This window comes from Artibeus jamaicensis, unplaced genomic scaffold (genome assembly GCF_021234435.1).
Source record: "Artibeus jamaicensis isolate MK-2021 breed Jamaican fruit bat unplaced genomic scaffold, CSHL_Jam_final scaffold_1031, whole genome shotgun sequence".
Classification (NCBI taxonomy): Eukaryota; Metazoa; Chordata; class Mammalia; order Chiroptera; family Phyllostomidae; genus Artibeus; species Artibeus jamaicensis.
In genome coordinates, this window is record NW_026522026.1 from 6,077,620 (window position 1) to 6,096,743 (window position 19,124).

General features: G+C 35.8%; 1 protein-coding gene across 2 annotated transcripts in view; it reads left to right on the forward strand.

Annotated features, from left to right (window-relative positions):
- The window catches only part of MRPL1 (mitochondrial ribosomal protein L1), a 52,231-nt gene that overhangs the window by 21,260 nt on the left and 11,847 nt on the right, over positions 1-19,124 (forward strand). The window contains exons 7-8 of one of the 2 annotated variants that reach the window (XM_053655700.1): positions 8,888-8,994; positions 18,119-18,265. In XM_053655700.1, the coding sequence (XP_053511675.1) occupies positions 8,888-8,994; positions 18,119-18,250 (239 nt within the window). In that variant the 3' untranslated portion in view covers positions 18,251-18,265. Of the gene's footprint in view, positions 1-8,887; positions 8,995-18,118; positions 18,266-19,124 lie in introns of those variants that run through there. The other variant, XM_037147077.2, reaches the window with a different exon arrangement.

The following is a 19,124-nucleotide window of genomic DNA, read 5'->3' on the forward strand; positions in this document are numbered from 1 at the left end:
CATGTGTGTGAATGCTTATAGTGTGCATGGGTCTGCAGATTGTTTTCCCTTATGGATATTTCTCACTTACAAAATCTAGTAAGAGAGGTAAGGTTGGTACATAAATAGCCATGTTAGAAAGTATGAAGTATTAAATGATAAATTCATGATGTACTGCATGTGTTCAGTAGAAGAGGAATTTATGCATAGGTGGGGAAATTAGAGGAGGCATCATTTAGGGAGTGACATTTAAACTGACCTTGATAATTGGATGAGTAGATTAAGGTAAATAATATTTTAGGTAGATAGAATCTATTAGACACTGAAGCAAGTCAGAAATTATAGTCCACGTACAAGAAATATCAATTAGTTCTCTTTGGTTATGTTGAAAGATACCTCTGCATTGATAAGAAAGAGAATAATGGGAAATTGTGTTGGAAAGGTAGATTGGTGTTATTTTCAGAAGGAACTGGAATAAGATCCTAATAAGCTTGGACTTCTTTTCTGTATTCAGCAGGAATCCTCTAGCAGTTTTTAAGGTGGGGAGTTCTTTAGATGTTTAATCTAGCAAGAGTTCATAAGATGTATTGACATCCACCAAAACTAGAAGCCGGAAGACCAGTTCAGGCAGAGAACTGCAGTTACCAGAGACTAATATGGGTAATGTTTAAAGTCTTCATAATGAGACTGAAATGAAGAGAGCAGATGTGTAAGAAGTTAGGACTTTGCACCAAGTAGTTAAGAATGGACAGGTTGAAAGACAGAAAGGGAAGAGTCAGATGAGGCTGAGAATTTTTTAGGTGGTACTGGATATCTGCGATAAATAGGTGTAATTTCAAATAAAATTTTATAGTGTAAACAGAACAAATATTTTTAAATTGTTTTAGTAGATTGGGCTTCACATTTCAACTCTACTTGAGCTGAAAAATCTTGCTAAAATTTATCATATGTGGTGGCCTCTAATACCAGTCTGAATTATAGATTATATTCTGTACTTAAAGCAGTTTCTTATGTACTCTCCAGTTCCTTTGTTGCACCAGAATTTTATTTATTTATTTTTGATAGCCTGCATTGAATAATACATCTTCATTAAATATTGGGCTGAGGTTTGGCACTTGTTATTAGGAATTTCCATTACAATAGTGTTTGTTGTCATGGAATCAGACTTAATATTCTTTTCCAAGAGAGACCTGAAATTGAACATTATTTTAAAATTAAACATGAATTACAGTTCAATTTGATGAAAATATTTTTTATAATTTTTTCTAATTGAATTCAAGCCTAACAAAACCAAACAATACTAAATATAGTCCATTAACACTGAAACTGTATATGTACTGAATATACCTAGTCAGCTAGCTCCTTGCTTTTCTCAGGGAACTGGTTTCTCACAGAAGTTAGTCTTGTCACCTTTGCTCTTTTACCCACTCTCTGAATAACCCTTTAGGCCTTTATGTTTTTAGCCTTGAGGGTTTTTTTCAAAGGATCACTTTCATCACAAAATTTGGCACTGTTGTTTTTAGTCTGAAAGGTTTTCAGATAACTTAATATCAAATAAAAGTTTTCCTTCAAAATGCTTATTTTTATTAACGGCTTTATTTTTACTTTCATAATGAATCACGGTTTCTGTTCACCAGGGTCAGGTTACCTGCGGATATGCCTCCCACCCACTCATTTGCTTAACAAAGCACCTTGAAAAAACTGACAGACCTTTCTCCTTCTCTAACTTTTTCTTTTCACCCCCACATTTTCTGTTTAACAGCACTGGCAAAACATTCGTGTTCTTTAAACATGAAGACAAATGATTAACCTGTCAAAAATGTTAAAACAGAATACAGCAGATGTGCATGAGGACAAATGAAGCTTGCATTATGAATTTTCAGAGCTTGTTCAAATTCTTGTTTAGGAACGTTTGATTCCCCTTATAGCCAACAAAAGAGTTTAGGGTAAAATAGAAATTACATTTTGAGCAAATGCATGAAATTAAAAAATAAACAAGCCCCTACAGCTAAGCTCATTAGTTTCCCATTTCGTCCTACATTTTGCTTTACTAATGGGAGTGGGTGTAACCGCCTTGGCTGGATCGAATGTTCATATTTTGCATCATGTTTAATACAGTTTTATTTGTATTATTTTTTAAATTTTAATTGCTTGTGTAACAGTAGGCAATTTCTCTATTTTTCAGATACACTTTTGGCTTGTTTTCTAAGTATTTCTTTTTTATTTCAGAAAAAAAAAGACATTTAAAACTTGCTGTTTAAAATTTCTTGAAAGAAAATGGGTTTTGTTTTGCTTGTAAACTAGCTTCCTTCCCCCTAGCCCCCACAACATAACTGCCCTCTGAATTTTTTATATGTAATTTAGATATGTTTTTGTTGATATTTTTGATATTTTTATTCCCAATTTTATATATTATTTAGAATTTACTTAAACAGAAAATACTAGTATGAAAAATATCTTGACTTAATAGAATCAGTTTTCTATTATGCACATTAAACCATGCAGCATATGTGGGAACAGTTGGGTTCTCTTAAACCAGACTAAGTTTTAGGCAGGTATTTGGGAAAGGGACGTGATTAAAATGTGGACCCACTGCCCTCACTGGGTGGATCAGGCGGTTGGAGTGTCGTCCCTTACATCAAAAGGTTTCAGGTTCAGTCTCTACTTCCTCTTCTCTAAAATCAGTAAACATGTCCTTGAGTAAGGATTTTTAAAAAGTGGGCCCATTAATGTGTTTTTCTCTTAATATATAGCTCTTAGAATTGAATGTCAGTGTTCCAGTTGGAGTCTTGTCAAAAGGATACGCCAGCAGACTTGTCCAAAGAATATTCCCACCTGCTGAGCAGGGGACTGCTTTTTGTAGGGAGGTTGGTGTTCCGTCACATTCGATAGTAACAGATGTAAAATTATTGAAATCTAATGTGAAAAATACTTTTAGCTCATAAACTGACGTGGTATGGCTTGCACTGTTGAAACAATATGAACTCTTTGGTTATATGAAGAAAAATACTGAAAAAGGAATTTTTACGGAGTAATCAATTTGAAATTTTCTAATTTTTTTCTCCCTGTGTATTAGTTTAAAAAAACATTTATGTGTGAAAGATTTTAATGGTTAGTTACGGTTATAATTACTACAGATGAATTATTGATGTATGACAGCTGGTTCTGTTACTCTCTTTTTAAAATTTATTTTACCACAGCCCCCTTGCCCTTCCTCATACACACTAAATGTCCTCCTTTCTCAGGTCTTTGGACTTATTGTCCATCTGTGTGTAATACTCTTTGCTTATTTTCCTGGCTTACTTTCTCATTCAAATATAATCTAAACAAAAAGGCCTTCCATGACCATTGTATATAAAATACTACCTGTCACTTCCTGTTAATACTGGATTTCTAATTTTGTGTTTTTATATTCTTTTTAGGGCTTAATACTTCTGGCTTCTTACCTTCTTTTAAAATTTGTGGGTGTATGTATATTCCTCCCTTTAAAGGGCATTTTTTGGTTTTGTCCACTGCTGTATTGCTATGGCCTAGTGTAGTAACCTGGCACATAGTTGGTGCACAAGAAATATTTGTACAGTGCTTGAACATTTAGCACAGCATTCAGTTGTGAGAAAATACAGATTAAATACTGTAACTGAAGAGTAGAAAATCTATATTTGTAGGAGTTTTTAAAAAATTATTTTTAGAGAGAAGGGAAGGGAAGGAGAGAAAGAGTGGGAGAAAAACATCAACGTGTGGTTGCCTCTCATGTGTCCCCTACTGGGGACCTGGCCTGCAACCCAGGCATGTGCCCTGACTGGGAATTGAAACAGCCACCGTTTGGTTCACGGGCCCGTGCTCAGTCCACTGAGCTACACCAGCCAGGGCTGTAGGAGTTTTTTTGGATTAAAATAATTGTACTTATAGTTATTGAGTATCTGCAGTGAGCCGAGCCTGGAGTGTGATGGCCATGAAAAAAACAGACAGGGTCCTTGCTGTCTTGGAGCTGAGAGTTCCATTTCCTGCCGTACATAAGTGAGCTTCACTGAGCATTTAACCATGCTCAGATTTCTCTAGTTAGACAGACAGACTGAAAATAAAACATTTTCCCCCCAAACTTTCATTTCATTCAGCTGTCCTTTCTAGATACATCTTTGGTTTTTTCTGATGTTTCACATAAGGTTTTTTCCAAACAAATTCTTTTTAGTGGTTGGCTGTCTCCATTTCCTTACCAAGCGTTACTCTTTCTTTTATCTTTCTCCCTTGCATGCAGCCAAAATGTGGCTCTCGGTAGTAGTCATGAGTCTTTCTCTTGCCACATTTAAAGATCTGGTCTTAGTGTTTTCTCTCTTCCTTGAAACTTTCTTTTACACTCTGTAATCTTAACTTACCTCCTTTCTCACTAGCTATTCCTTCTTTGTCTTCTTTATCTTTTATTATTCTACCTGCTTCTTCCTGTAATATTCCTTGGTAAAGAGAAAAAGAGAGGGTGCATCAGGGTGAAATACCTGACAATATAGTTTATAGTTTGACCCTCTATTATGTTCATTATGGAAATCAAATGGAGGTAATTAGATGAAGAGAAAGGGAAGGAATTAAGAACAAGGAAAAGAGTAGAAGAACGTAAAAGTCCAGAGAAAGGAGGAAGGGATAGTAATTACTTAGCAAAAAGGGATAGCAAAGCCCTAGAAATAACTGTGAAGATTTAACATTGGGTTATAGTGCAAAATAGAATAGAATGGTGGTTAACATAGACCTCTCTCAGACATGACTTTGTCACTTACCTGTGACCTTGAACAAATTTTTAAAAACATTTTTGTGCCTTTTGTTTATTCATCTACAAAATGTGTTTTACGTTCTCATGGTGTTTTGTTATATGCAAGAGCTCAGCATAGGCTGGGTATATAGCAAGTTTATCATACATATGTGCCTCTGTTATTATTGACTCTCTATAAGTCCTAAGTGGCTCTTCGTGCTCCATAATTATTTTAGGAGAACTCATTCTTTTTCGTGTCTTCAGATATCATTTTTACCTTCATAACTCATTATTGAGTGAGCAGATAATTATTGACTGCCTGTTATGTGCCAGGCAGTACTGCAGATTGAAAAGATAGTTCCCATCTTTAAGGAGATAAAAATTGAACAGAGAGAGAAATTAGAAGTGTACCGGAGGGAAAGGTACAAAGTGCTAGAGGAATGAGGGACTACTCTGTAGAATCAGATTATGTAAAGAAGGTACCAGCTATGTTGAGCACTTAAGCATGAATAGGTATTTTCTTTCCTGACATGCATGGGGGAACATTGCAGGTAGAGGAAATGGCCTGTGCTAATGCACAAAAGGATGAGTATGCCAGTTATGTTCAGTAAATTATGAGTAGCTTTCTCTTTTTTGGAACATAAAGTATTATCAGATAGTGGTGTTCAGTGAGGTCAGACAGTGACAGGCAGTGGGCCACGTCACGGAGGACCTTGTGTGCCATGCCATGGGAATTAGATTTTATCCTCTGAGCAGGTAGGAGCCATTGAAAAATATGCTTAGAAGAATGATAGAAGATTTGCTTATTAGAATGACTGTATGTGGGAGCTGTGTAAGTGATGGAGTGGTGATGTGAGGATGATGAAGCAGTGAGAGCAGAGACCAGTGAGGAGGCCACTGCCGCAGCCTAGGTAACAGATGAATAAGGACAGAATTTGTGCAGTGGCAGTGACGACAGAGAAGAGGAAGCTGTTGTGGGATATGGAGGAGATGGGATTACCGAGAGTTACTGATCAGATGTGGAGGTGAGGGAAAGGGAGGAATCCAGAATGATTCTCTGATTTCTGTCTTGAGTGGCCCAGTGAATACTATTTTAAAGGTAGATATACAGGAGACGAGGCAAGTTTGGGGATAATAATATCACGAGGTGAAGTAGGGAGAATGGAGATATGCTGGCAGAGACATAATATTTTCCTGGAGGTAAATCAGTATTAAGATGAAGTAGGTTATAATAAATAATTGTGTACATTGCAATCTCTACAGCAAATAAAACACACACAAAAAGAGATATATCTTCAAACTAAATAGAGGAATAAAAATGATAAACTAAAAACTTTTCATTTAAAACAAAAAGAAGGCAGTAAAGGAAGAACAGAGGAACAGATGAGATGAGACAAATAGAAAACACATTAAAATAAAGACCTAAATCCAGTCATATCAACAGTTAGGTTAATTGGAAATGGAATAAACACTTTGACCAAAGGCAGACATTATAAGATGACTAATAAGCAGTCCAATTATATGTTGCCTATAGGAGACACACTTGATATTCAAACACAAATAGGCTGAAAGTAAAATGCACTGTAATTAAGGGATGTGAATGTGGTTTCTCCCCCCCCCTCTGATAATGGAGTCAGCTACAAAGTTATGAAGTTTTTCTAAATTTTTCCACATAATATTTTTGGACTCAGTTAACCATGGGTAATTGAAACTATGGAAAGCTAAATGGTGGAAATGAGGAACTACTGTATTAGTATCTTACCATTTATTATTAATCTGTCATACCATTTAGTATTCAATTGCATCAGAATGTGGTACAAAAAAAAAACTTTGTATTTTTCACTAGTTGTTGCCTCTGCATGTCCCTTTTCTCCTAATTCAATTTAAAACTCCTTGTGGGTAAAGTGCTCCTGAGCCATACTGAACAACTCAGATGATCCTTAAAAGTAACATGCTGAAGGTATAACGTGCTTTCTATATAATGAGATTAAAAGTTTTTTATTGAATTTATTGGAGTGACATTGCTTAATAAAGTTATGTAGGTTTCAGGTGTACACTTCTATAATACATCATCTGTATATTATATTGTGTGTTTACCACCCAAAGTATTGTCTTCTTGTTACCATTTATCCTCAAACTCTTCTACTTCCCCTTTTCCTCTGGTGATCACCATGCAGTTGTCTGTGTCTATAAGTTTTGTTTTGTTTTGGTTTGGTTTGGTTTTGCTTAATTCCTTTACCTTTTTCACCCAGTATCCTAACCCCTTTCCCCTTAACAGAAGTTAGTCTGTTTTCTATATCTGTGAGTCTGTTTCTATTTTGTTTGTTTTTGTTCATTAGATCCCACGTATAAGTGAAATCATATGGTAGTTGTCTTTCTCTGGTTTATTTCACTTAACATAACACTCTCCGGGTACATCCATGCTGTCACAAATGATATGATTTCCTTCGTTTTGATGATTAAGTAGTATTCCGTTGTGTAAGTATATCACAGTGCTTTTATCCGCTCACCTACTGATGGGCACTTGGGCTACTTCCAAATCTTGGCTATTGTAAATAACATTGCAGTGAACATAGGGGTGCATATATTCTTTCGAATTGATATTTCAGGTTTCTTTGAACATAATTCTCAAAAGTGGAATTGCTGGGTCATAAAGTAGTTCTATATTTAATTTTTTGAGGAAACTTCATACTGTTTTCCACAGTGGCCGCACCAGTCTGCATTCTTACCAACAGTGCACTAAGGTTCTCTTTTTCTCCACTTCCTTGCCCGTAGTCGTTGTTTGTGAATGTATTAATGATGGCCATTCTAACAGGTGTGAGGCAGTAACTCATTATGCTAATAATTTGCATTTCTCTGATGTTTAGTGACGTTGGACATCTTTTTATATGTCTGTTGGCCATCATCTGTATGTCCTCTTTGGAGAAGTATCTATTTGGACCCATTTTTTGATTGGATTTTTTTTGGTGTTCGGTTATATAAGTTCTTTATAAATTTTGGATATTGACTTAATCATGGGAAGAATTGCTGGGGAGACACAGTGGGAGTGGTGTGTCTTTAGTAGCATATTTCTTTTATTGTATTTCCTACCCTTCAAATACGTGAATACATTTTCTACACGCAAAATTGAAAATTGTTCAAATTAATTTATGGCATTGTGGAATATTAAAAATATGTATTTTTATCTTTTAAATTTGAGTTAAAATTTTAATGACTGAAGATTAGTAAGATTAGCTTATGTTTGGAGTCTCCTGTGTGATCCTCTAAAAATTCTTAGTTTTTACTTTGACTCTAATTTTCTCCTTTCTATATTTAATTGCAGTCTCTTTTTCACTTTAATGGAGGACAAGTTGACATTAGAATCCAATAAATTAAGTTTTAATTTTTAACTCTTTTCTTGCCAGCTTCTGTACAGCAATGAGCTGTGTCATTCCTGTGGTATTATTTCCACTGCTAAATGTTGCTACTTTTCCTAGTTCCTCGATCCCTTAATGGTGAAGCAGATCATGTGAATTTTATACAAAGATAGGTAAAATGTTCTTAAAAGATTTCAAGACTCCTTTTATAATGGGTTACTTTATAGATTTTTTATCAGTATTTCTAAAGTAGATAAGCAGCATCACTGCATACATTTACTAGTTATCTATTACTGTGCAAACAGTATTACGACAAATTTAGTGGCTTAAAACAACATAGGTCTCATGAAGCTCCAATCAACGTGTAGACGGGGGCTGTGGTCTCACCTGAGACTTGACTGGGGAAGGATTCAGATTCATGTGGCCTTTTGGCAGAATTCAGTTCCTTGCAGGCTGTTGACCTAGGGGCCTTGGTTTCTTACACTGTGGCCTTCATATGCATCTCATAACATTGCATCTTGCTTCTTCACAGCCAGTATGAAGAGAATGTCTTCCAAAATAGGTATTATAGTTTTGTGTAGTGCGATCATGTATACATGATCATCTTGTTGGTTAGGTTGCAGGCCCCATCCTTGCTGAAGGGGAGGGGATTATACCAAGGCACGAAACACCAGGAAAGGAAGCCACCCTCAAGTATCTCTGCCACAGCTTATTTACTGTGTCTTAGCATGAGAGCAGTGCTTTTCTTATTCAGTAATTTTTGCTGCTTGTTCAGATGGAGTGATAACTTTGGCTTTCTTATTTTTCTAACCAGATTCCATTGGCCGTGACATCCCCAAAATGCTTGAGTTATTTAAAACTGGACATGAAATTAAGGTAGATGAAGAAAGGGAAAACTTTCTCGAAACCAAAATAGCAACCGTAAGTTACAGTGGGAAATTATTCAATAACCCTCTTTTTTTTTGTTTTTTGCTTAAGTGATTCATTAACAATTTATAATATACCAGTCCTTTGAACTTGTTGTTGTCACTAGCATTGGCTGTGGCACTAAATATACTCATAAATTTTTTTTTTATTGATTGAACTTATACATTTTACTGGTACTGTAGAATTTCTTTCTTCCAAGTTATGTGCCACCCACCGACATTTACTTGTACTTGGCCTTATTTGATTATCTATTCTATGTAAGTTATTTTTGTTCTCTAGTATTTTAAGCTTATTGAAAGGAGGGTCTGGATCTTAATGTATGTCCTATAGAACTTTGCACAATATTCAGCCTGTAGTAGGTATGTAATGCTACTCTAATGGAATCGAGTAATTCATTTTATTTTTATGAATTATTTCTGATTACCCTTCATGGGTTTTGAAAATCGTTTGCCTATATACAGAAGATGCTAGAAATCAATTTTCAAAGCTTCTTTTAGGACACTAATATAGATCTATCATATTTTATAGAGTTGTGGTTTTAAGTGCATAGATACTTGCTAATATCTTTTTATACTAAAGAATCTGTAAAATACCTATTTAATATATATAATTTTGTTCCTGTGCAATAATTATAGGGATAATAGTAATATTGATCACAAAATTAAAAAGGCCTACCAACTGCCAGGCACTATTTTAAACACTTTGTATATATTCTGTCTTTTAATCCTCAGACCTATGAGAGGTAAATTATTATCCCTCTTTTATAGATTAAGATGACAGAGCAGAGAGGTTACTTTTTTCAAGGTCTTGTAGCTAGTATGAGGCAGAGGTATTTGAACTTCACCAGTCTCCTCAGGAGCTCAAACTCTTCACCCCTGTATCACCCAGCCTCATGGCTGCAGTTATTTGAAGAGCTGTTACTCCTCCTCCATCCTACTCCTAGGAGGGATTCTGCATTATAGCCAACAGGCAGTAGTCCAGGCTAACTGAGCTGTGCCCTCTGTACATCATGAGAAAGATGCAAAAGGTGTTCACTAGTTTTATGGAAGAAAACTTAACTTTAGAAAGGGCCGGAGTGGCGGGGGGCGGGGGCAAAGCAGGTTTAATCCAGTGAGGGATCGGAAACTGCTCATTGCTATCACCACCATCAGCGCTTAGCTCCAGTTCACCTGGCATTGCGCTCTGCTAGAATTGGACGTAGGAACTGACTTGTTCCCAAAAGGCCCATGGCAGTGCTTCTTGTTTCTTAGGGAAGACACATTGTAATGTAAAAAAAAAAAAAATTAAAACTCAAGTGCAGATTTTGAAGAGAATATTCTGGAGCTATAGAGGCATGGGTTTGAATCCCACTTCTGCTACTTAGGGAGTGGCAGGCTGTAAACAAGTTTCCTCATGTTGTTGTATCTCAGATTTCCTATCTGTAAAATTTATGTGGTGCTGCTCTCTGTTTCACAGTGTGGTTTTAAAGGTTAAGTAAAGTTTTTAAATGATAGTAGCTTTTGACATTACTGTTCTGGTTGGGCTTTGGGGACTATAGAATATCCTTTTGGTTTTTTTTTTAAAGATTTATTTATTTGTTTTTAGAGAGAGGAGAAGGGAGGAAGAGGGAGAGAAGCATTGACATGCGAGAGAAATATCATTGATCAGCGCCTGTTGCAAGCCCCCAACTGTAGACCTGGCCCACAACCCAGGCCTGTGCTCTGATACGGAATTGAACTGGCAACCTTTCTGTTCGCAGGCACTGAGCTGCACCAGCCAGGGCTAGGGAACCGTAGAATATCTTTATAAGAATCTTTATAGCTAGATTTTTTCTTCTTTTTTAGGTAATATTTTTATTATACTCAGTAGGTAGTAGTTTATATAGATCCTGACTCGAGTATGTGAAACCATGGCATCTTACTCAGTCTTCTCAACAAATACCGTAGTGATTAAGACATGAGCTGCAGATCAGACTACCTGCATCTTTTAGAAATACAATGCTTTTGTATAATGACAAAGATTATTCTGTGTTTAAAGAGAATCTTTTTGAATACCACTTAAATATTATAGTATAATAATGGGTTTTAGAATCATACTATCTGATTCAAAGCCTAGTTCTAGATTACCCCCCTTGTTTTCTGAGCTTTAGTTTTCCCCCATGTAAAACCTCCATGTAATACAAGTTAAAACCACAATGACATCACTGCATATCCATTGGAATAACGGAAATTACAAGGACTGAGTATACCAAGTGTTGGTGAAGATGCGGAGGCACTGGGATGCTCGCACACCACCGTGGGAATGTAACACGATGCTGCCCGCTCTTTGGCAAACAGTTTGGAGTTTAGAAGTTTAACATCAGCTCTTCTATGACCTCACCATTTTACTTTCAGATATTTTCTCAGGAGACATGAAAACACATCTCCATACAAAGATGTGTAAACAAGTGTTTGCATCAGATTTATTTGTAATAGGTAAAAATTGGAAACATTCCACATTCCAGTGACAGATGAATATATAAACAAACTTGGTTATACCTCCATAATAGAATATTCTTTAGTAATAAAAAGAAACTACTGGTACATGCTTTAATATGGATGAATTTTAAAATAATTATGCTGAGTGAAAGGAACCAGACAAAAAGGAATACATATTTATGATTCTCTTTATATAAAATTCTGGCAAATGCAAAATAATGTGTAGTGACAGAAAACAGACCGATAGTTGCCTTGGGAACAAGGGTGGGAAGGAGAGAATTACAATTTTGAGGGTGATTGACATGTGTATTATCCTGCCTAGTGATGGTTCCTGGTGATGAATGTATACAAATGTTATAACATAATAAATTCACACTTTAAGGACGTACAGCAGAGCCCATGGAATACTATTCAGCAATAAAAAGGAATGAACTGTGGATACATGTTACATTGGGGATGAACCTTAAAAACATTATGCACATTGGAAAAATCAGGCACAGAAACCACATACCGTCTGATGCTATTTATATGAAATATCTAGAAAAGATCATTTATTTTTAAACATAAAAAGCAGATTAGTGTTTACCTGGGGTGGGGGTGGGAAAAAAAGGCAAAAGGGCATTAATAGCAAATGTGTGTAAGGGACCATATTGGGTTAATGAAGATGTTTTAAAACTGGTTGATGGTACCCTGGCTGGGTAGCTCAGTTGGTTGGAGCATCGTCCCAATATGACAAGGTTGTGCATTTGATCCCTGTTCAGGGTACATACAGAATCAACCAGTGAATGCACAGATAAAGGGAAGAGCAAATCAGTATTTCTTTCTCACTTTTTCTCCTCTTCCCTCTCTGTTTCCCTCTCTGTTTTCCTCTCTCTTTAAATATCAATAAATAAATTTAAAAATTAAAAAAAAAAACTGGTTAATGGTGATGGTTGCCCAACTTGATCACTTTATTTAAAAGGCGAAAGATTTATATGATCTGAAGATAAACCAGAGTATGATCATTTTATTTAAAAATAAATGAATTGTAAATTAGAAAATGGTGAATAATATGAAATGCAAAATATGTCTCAGTAAAATTATTAAAAACATGCAGTGAGTCAGAAATACCTCGATAAAGTTGTTTAAAAAGGAATCAAAATTTGTTTACCATTGTATGTAATACAGTGTAACTATTCCACAGAAATATTTGTTGCAATTATCAGAGGTAACAGGTTTTTTTTTTTTAATCTTGAAGCAAAGTAATATAGCTTCTTTAAAAGTTGGAGATTTCCGTGAGTGATGCTTGCTTACTATATTTTGCCGCCTGTGTGATACTAGAATTGGATTCAGGGTGAGTGTACGGATGAATGTGGGGTAAAAGGAGGGTGTTAAGATCAGGGTCAAGAAATCTAACCCATGGGCCAAATCTAACTGTGGCCCATTTGTAATGCAGTCTCTGAGCTAAAAATGGTCTTTGTTTTGTTTTGCTTTTTACAACTACTTAAAAATGTGAAGAGTTTGCTACAGAGAGCACATGAGGCCCACAAAGCCTAAATTATTTAACATTTGGCTTTTTTTTTTTAAGGGAAAAGAAAAGGTTTGCTGACCCCAAGTCTATAAAGATGTATATAGGGAGAGTGAAATGGGTTAATTTTGTGTTTTTCTCTGGTATGAGAACTCAGCCACTTAAGATGCCTTTGTATATCAGAACTGTGCTAATGTGTTACAGCCAGCCAGTTTCTAACATTGTGAGCAGTACTTGCAGGTAAATTGGTTTCGTTCTTTTTTTCTATCATCGGTACCTATAATTTACATATTTGTGAACTTGTTTGTGTCTGTATGCTATCAGATCAAATGCTCATATTAGTGAAAATGTCATTCAGATGATGCAGACAGAGCAGTTTATTATTGGAATATTTATATTTTATTTTTCAATCATTTATATTGCTCTTATGTAGTCACCATTTATTTTCTCTTGGCATGAAGAATGAGTTGGTTGGGATAAATGTAAGTTACTAAATGATCAAATTTAAGGAACATATCTTAAAGCATAAAACTAAAAATAAAGGTTCACAGGGGAGAAGAAACACCTTTCTACAACTGCACCTTGGCTCGGGGTTTTTTTGTTTGTTTTTTTGCTTTTTGTTTTTAACGTGATGGCTCTTTCCATGAACTAGAAATGAAGCTGAGGCAGAGTCTCAAAAAAATGAACTTGAGGCATAATATGTACCTGTCCAGTATGTCTATTCTAAATAGCAGTTTAATTTCATGACTTTAAAATAATTTACTTGACTTTATAATAGAGCAGATAATATAATAGTCATAATTCTGCTGTCCACATAACTGTTGACATTTAAAATTAACATATGCACTTGGTTAAATTTAGGTTACACAAATATGTAAGAAAACACTAAAGCCTTTTCTCTGAAATTGTTTTCTTGTGGCGCTTCTATTACTAGTTTTATTTCGTCCTTCTCGAAATGTTAAGACACAAACACCCTTTAAAAGTTTGTTTATATTTAGGATTTTATGCCACCTACACTGTTCTGTAGCTTTCTTTTCCATTTACATAGCATAGATGTCTTCAAAGATGTAAAGAGATCTGCCATGTTCTTTTTAATGGCTTTATAGAGTGGTGGTCCATTGCGTGTGTGCACCGCAACCAGTTGCTGTGGGTGGGTATTTGTGTCCAGTTTGATGCCATTACAAACGATACTTTAATGACACTCTTATGAATCTATATTGCCAATTTTTTCCAAGTATACCCATAAGGTAAATTTTTAGAAAAAGAATATATGTTGAAAATTTTGTCATATTACCTAATTACTCTCTAAAATGCTTGCACTAATTTATAATTTATCCAATATGTGTGAGGCCTCACACACTCATCAGCATTTGATATTATGCAGCATAACCATTTTGTCAGTTTGTTGGGTGGTATGTATTATTGCTGTGTGTGTGTGTGAGTGCATATGTACTTTTAGAGCAGCTTAAAAATTCTGAGGTGAACATTACCATAGTTTTCTTCTTAGGATGAAATCTTCTGTTCTACTTCTTAAAGTTTTAAGTTTCTTCATCTCCCCTCACAATTCTTACTCCCTTTCTTCTCAGATATTCCTGGGCCTGGCCTGATTCTCTTATCCCTTTTTGTGTGTGTGGGTCCTGTGACTTCTTTACTGTGGACAAACTTGCTCTGTTTGCTGATGCTTACTCAGTGGAGTTGATAAGAGCCATGTCTGTAGAAGGTTGAACTTAATGTGTAAGTTCTGTTTAACAAATATTTATGAGTGCTGACTGTGTCAGGCACAATGTAATGCAAAATAGAGTAAGACCTTTTTTCTTAAGAAAGGCATGTGGTAGGGGAGCTACATGTGGAAATAAGTTATAGAGAAGTTATCATATATATAATAAAATATGTATATGATAGAAGGAAGTTGTAGAAAAGCAATAATTGTATGTAATCATGGCATGGAGTACGTCAAGAAGTTTGTAGGACTTTGAAAATGTATGTCAGGTAAGTTAAGGGTCATTATTCATATTTTAAAATAATATGTGAGATGTTGCACAAACTACTACTATACAATCTAAATTGGTTGAGGTGGTTTAAAGGGACCAAATAACAGTGACTAATCATGATAGGAAGTTATTTTTCTCCCAAGTTTGAGCCGGTGGGCAGCTCAGGGCTATTTTGCTCCACAGAGTTAACCAGGGATCAAGGTTCCTTCCTTTCTCTCTGTCTTTCTCTGTCTCTCTGTCTCTCTCTTCCATCTCCTAGGGTCTTTTATTCTGTGTGGATGAATCTTGCTAAGACCAAGAAGGACTAACAGCCAGTGTGAAGGAGGCAAGAGAAGGTAGAGAGCAAACAGTGTTTTCTCAAGCATGGGAACTGTTGGCCTCATCACTTTTGTCCCATCCCATGGTCCAGTGTTAGTCACATGGCTTAGCTGAAGGTCTGTGATATGTAGTATCCAGCTAAGTAGCCATGTGCATAGCTGAAACTTGTTTTTAAAGTTTCATTTACTGATTTGAGAGAGAGAGAAGAAGAAGACGAAGAAGAAGAGAGAAAGAGAGAGACATAGATTTGTTATTCTGTTTGTTTGTGCATTCGTTGGTGGATTCTTCTATTTGCCCTGACGGAGGGTCAAAGCCACAACCTTGCTGTATCTGGGCAATACTCCAAACCAACTGAGCTACCCAGCCAGAGTCCCAGCTAAAATTACTTAAAAGGCGGGGATGTATTAGGGAGACAGGGTTTTGCCACAGCTGAGGAGGAGCCAAGAAACCTAAAAGAATAAAATAAAAGTGGGAATTTTTGTTCATTTGCTCACTGCTGTATCCTCAGTTCAAATAATTGTTGAATGAATGAGCAGATATACAAATGTACAGATAAACAAAATGGTCAATTGAAGAGCAGTTAAAATTATTAAATAACACTGTTACATATAATATGTAATGAATCAGTGTTTTGTTTTATGAACATTTGACTGCTTTACACTGAACTCTTCAAACAGTCCTTGTGGAGTAATATTAAAATTGAAAATTTTAATTTCTGGAATTTCACAAAAGGAGTCATAATTATCGTGTCCTCTATTTATTATGGGAATACTTAGCCAGGTGTGTATTTTGACATTATGCAAGAAAATTAAACAGTGCACAGATAGTATCACATAAAGAATCTTTATTCCTATCAGAATAAAGATTTTGATGTAATTTTCAAAGGGTGCCTGTTAGTGTTTTATAACATACCACAAGTCCATTTTATGTTAGCTCTGAGGCTCTCAGAGCCTGCTTGGCTTTTGCTCACTGATAGATTCCTTGTTTGATTTCAGATACTTGGCCTCCATCCTACTTTTCCACAGCACTTGTAAGTGTAGTTTTAAGCCACCCGCATTGTTGATTGGCTTTCTTAACTTAACCTTTATTATAAGGTAGAAGTTTTTTCTAAATTTCTATTAGTGTTGACTTTACTCTTTTTACAAGAAGCACATATAATACTTTTACATTTGTCAAAAACTAAAATGTTCTCTCTTGCTTTCCTTTCACTTTGCTCAGTGTTAACTGCCTTGTGTATTTCAAAAACAAGCAGATGTGATAGTGTTGTAGTAAAACACAGCACATGAAGCTGTATTAGGAAGCATTTACTTAGAAGAGAGGACATGAACTGTGCTTATTTGAACCTATCATAGTATTGAACCTATCATAGTATTGAATACCAGGATAAATTATATGACTCTCATGGCCTATTCCATGTACTGCTGAAAAAGCCCATAAAATCAGACCTGTGTTTCTGTTTATGTGCTTTCAAGCAGCAACTAGCTAACTGTTAAATAACATCTCACGTGTATAGAAGTACTTATATGGTTTTCATTAGAAATGACTTCGATTTTCAAATCAATTCCAACTGAAAAATATTTGGGGATTAATAAAGGTAGATAAAGTTTGAGGACAAAAACAGATTTGCATTATAGTGCACACTGGATCTTTTAAATATACTGTGAAGCTTTCTTAATTTTAGATTATGTTTTGTAGTGTTGGCCCCTGTATAAGTGCTTTGCTGTCAGCACTGCAACTTGGTAGAATTTTCCGCACTTCATAACAAGTATTTGGTCTTCAAAGGAATGTTTAGTGAGGACCTGCTTTATAGTACAGTCAACTTTCTGTTTTATTTTACTTTTAATGTTTTCTTGATTATGCTGTTCCAGATGTCCCAATTTTCCCTCTTTGCCCCCCCTTCCCCCGCCCACCCCTCATTTCTGTAGTCAGTCCCCACACTGTTGTCCAAGGGCCCTTCATGTATGTTCTTTGATCCCTTTACCTTCTTTCAGTCAGTCCCCACCCCCTCCTCCCTCCTCTCTTGCAGCTGTCAGTCAACCTTCTATTTTAATTTTTCACTTCAGGGTAATTCTTTTCAAGTGCACATGTACATACAAGTGACTTTTAGAAAAGACTTTTCACTGTAAAAGTTTTCTGAAAACCATAAAATTAGGAATCCTGATGTCTTATCTTCATTTTATTTTACGACACTGGGGACTCCTTGGGCTCATAGCACTTTAGAAAAGAAAGTCAAAAGAGAAATTAAACCATATTTGTAACATTTCTGGTAAGAAAGTAAGGAAATATCACATTTTCTTAGAATTTATTATTTCATAAAACCTTACTTCTATCTAGCTAAGCTGTCACTTGTAAATATCTTCAGTGTCTGCATATTTTTCCTCAGTTTTTTATTTTAAAAATTTTTTAAATGAATAGAAAAGTTGAAACAATGAACACCTATATACTTACCACACCCAGAGTCGCCAATTTTGTCACATTTGTTTAGAAAAACTAGTAATAGTAGTTTGCTTAGAGAAAATATCCTTTATTTTCTGAACCACTTCAAGTTGCAGACATTGTAACACTTTATCCCTAAATGTTTTGCATGCATAGCCTAATTGGTCCTTCTCCTGGTATATGCTTTTTTATTGCTATTCTGTTGTGTATAATTTATTGATTTCTTTTTCTTTATACTATTATCCTGATGTATGTTTGGTTGTTAGTTTTTTAGTTTTCTAAATTTTCTATAAAATTTGTGAATTTTCATTTTTTAATAATGAATTTAAATCTGTGAATTTGTTTCTAATTATGTTTTGATATTTAGTTCTCTTGCCATTTAAAAAAAAGATTTTATTTATTATTTTTAGAGAGAAGGGGAAAGAAGGAGAAAGAGAGGGAGAGAAACATCTGTGTGTAAGGTACATCAATCTGTTGCCTCTTGCACGCCCGCAACTGGGGACCTGCCCTGCAACACAGGCATGTGCCCTGACCAGGAATGAACCAGTGACCTTTCAGTTCCCAGCTGGTGCCCAATCCACTGAGCCATGCCAGTCACGGTGTCATTTTCTAAATAATCCACCATGGTACTTTTTATTCTCTTGAGAGAGTGGTGTAAAATTTGTAAACTTTTTGTCTTGTTTGAAATTCTGTTGTATTCTAGTTTGACTGCCCTTGGTTGAGGAGTGCATCCTTTGCAGTTTCTAAGTTTTAAATATTCCTTGAGACTTCATTGTGGCCTATAGTGTTAGATTAATATGCTTTTTCCGAGTATTCCATGAACACTTGAAAATAATATGTTTCTGAGGCTTCAGGTAAAGATAGGGGATTGAACACCCCTGTGGTAACTTATTAGAAAATGCCAAGTCCTAAATCAGCAATGGAGAAAGCTAAAAAATGAACACGATCTAAATTTCAGAATCTTTAAAAAGTCTCAGGATCTGGCTCTAGACACCTCTGGACTATTAGTGGTATGTGTGGAGATGGTGCAAGAGGCCTCTCCGATAGGGAGGGTTAGTTGAAAACGAAAATTCTTACATACTTCATGGTACTAGGTAAACCACCCTTTCCCGTGCCAGTAGGTGATTGGAAAGATCCAAACAATCTCTAAACTGAGAGAGATCAGGAGTTGAGAAAATTCAAAACAGGGAGATTAAGTGAATAATGTATACTGAAATGCTGAGAACAACATCTTTCCCTCACTCCTAACCCCATACCCTCCTGTTCCCTGCCTTGGCTCCCAGCACGCTGGCAGCCAGGCCTGACCTTCTCGTCAGGAGATTAAATGAGGCTTAGTTCAAGAGCAATACCAGTAATAAGGTGTGTGAGCAGTTTAACAATGTTCTCCTTCCCCTTTGAACATTCATGGTAGTTTTA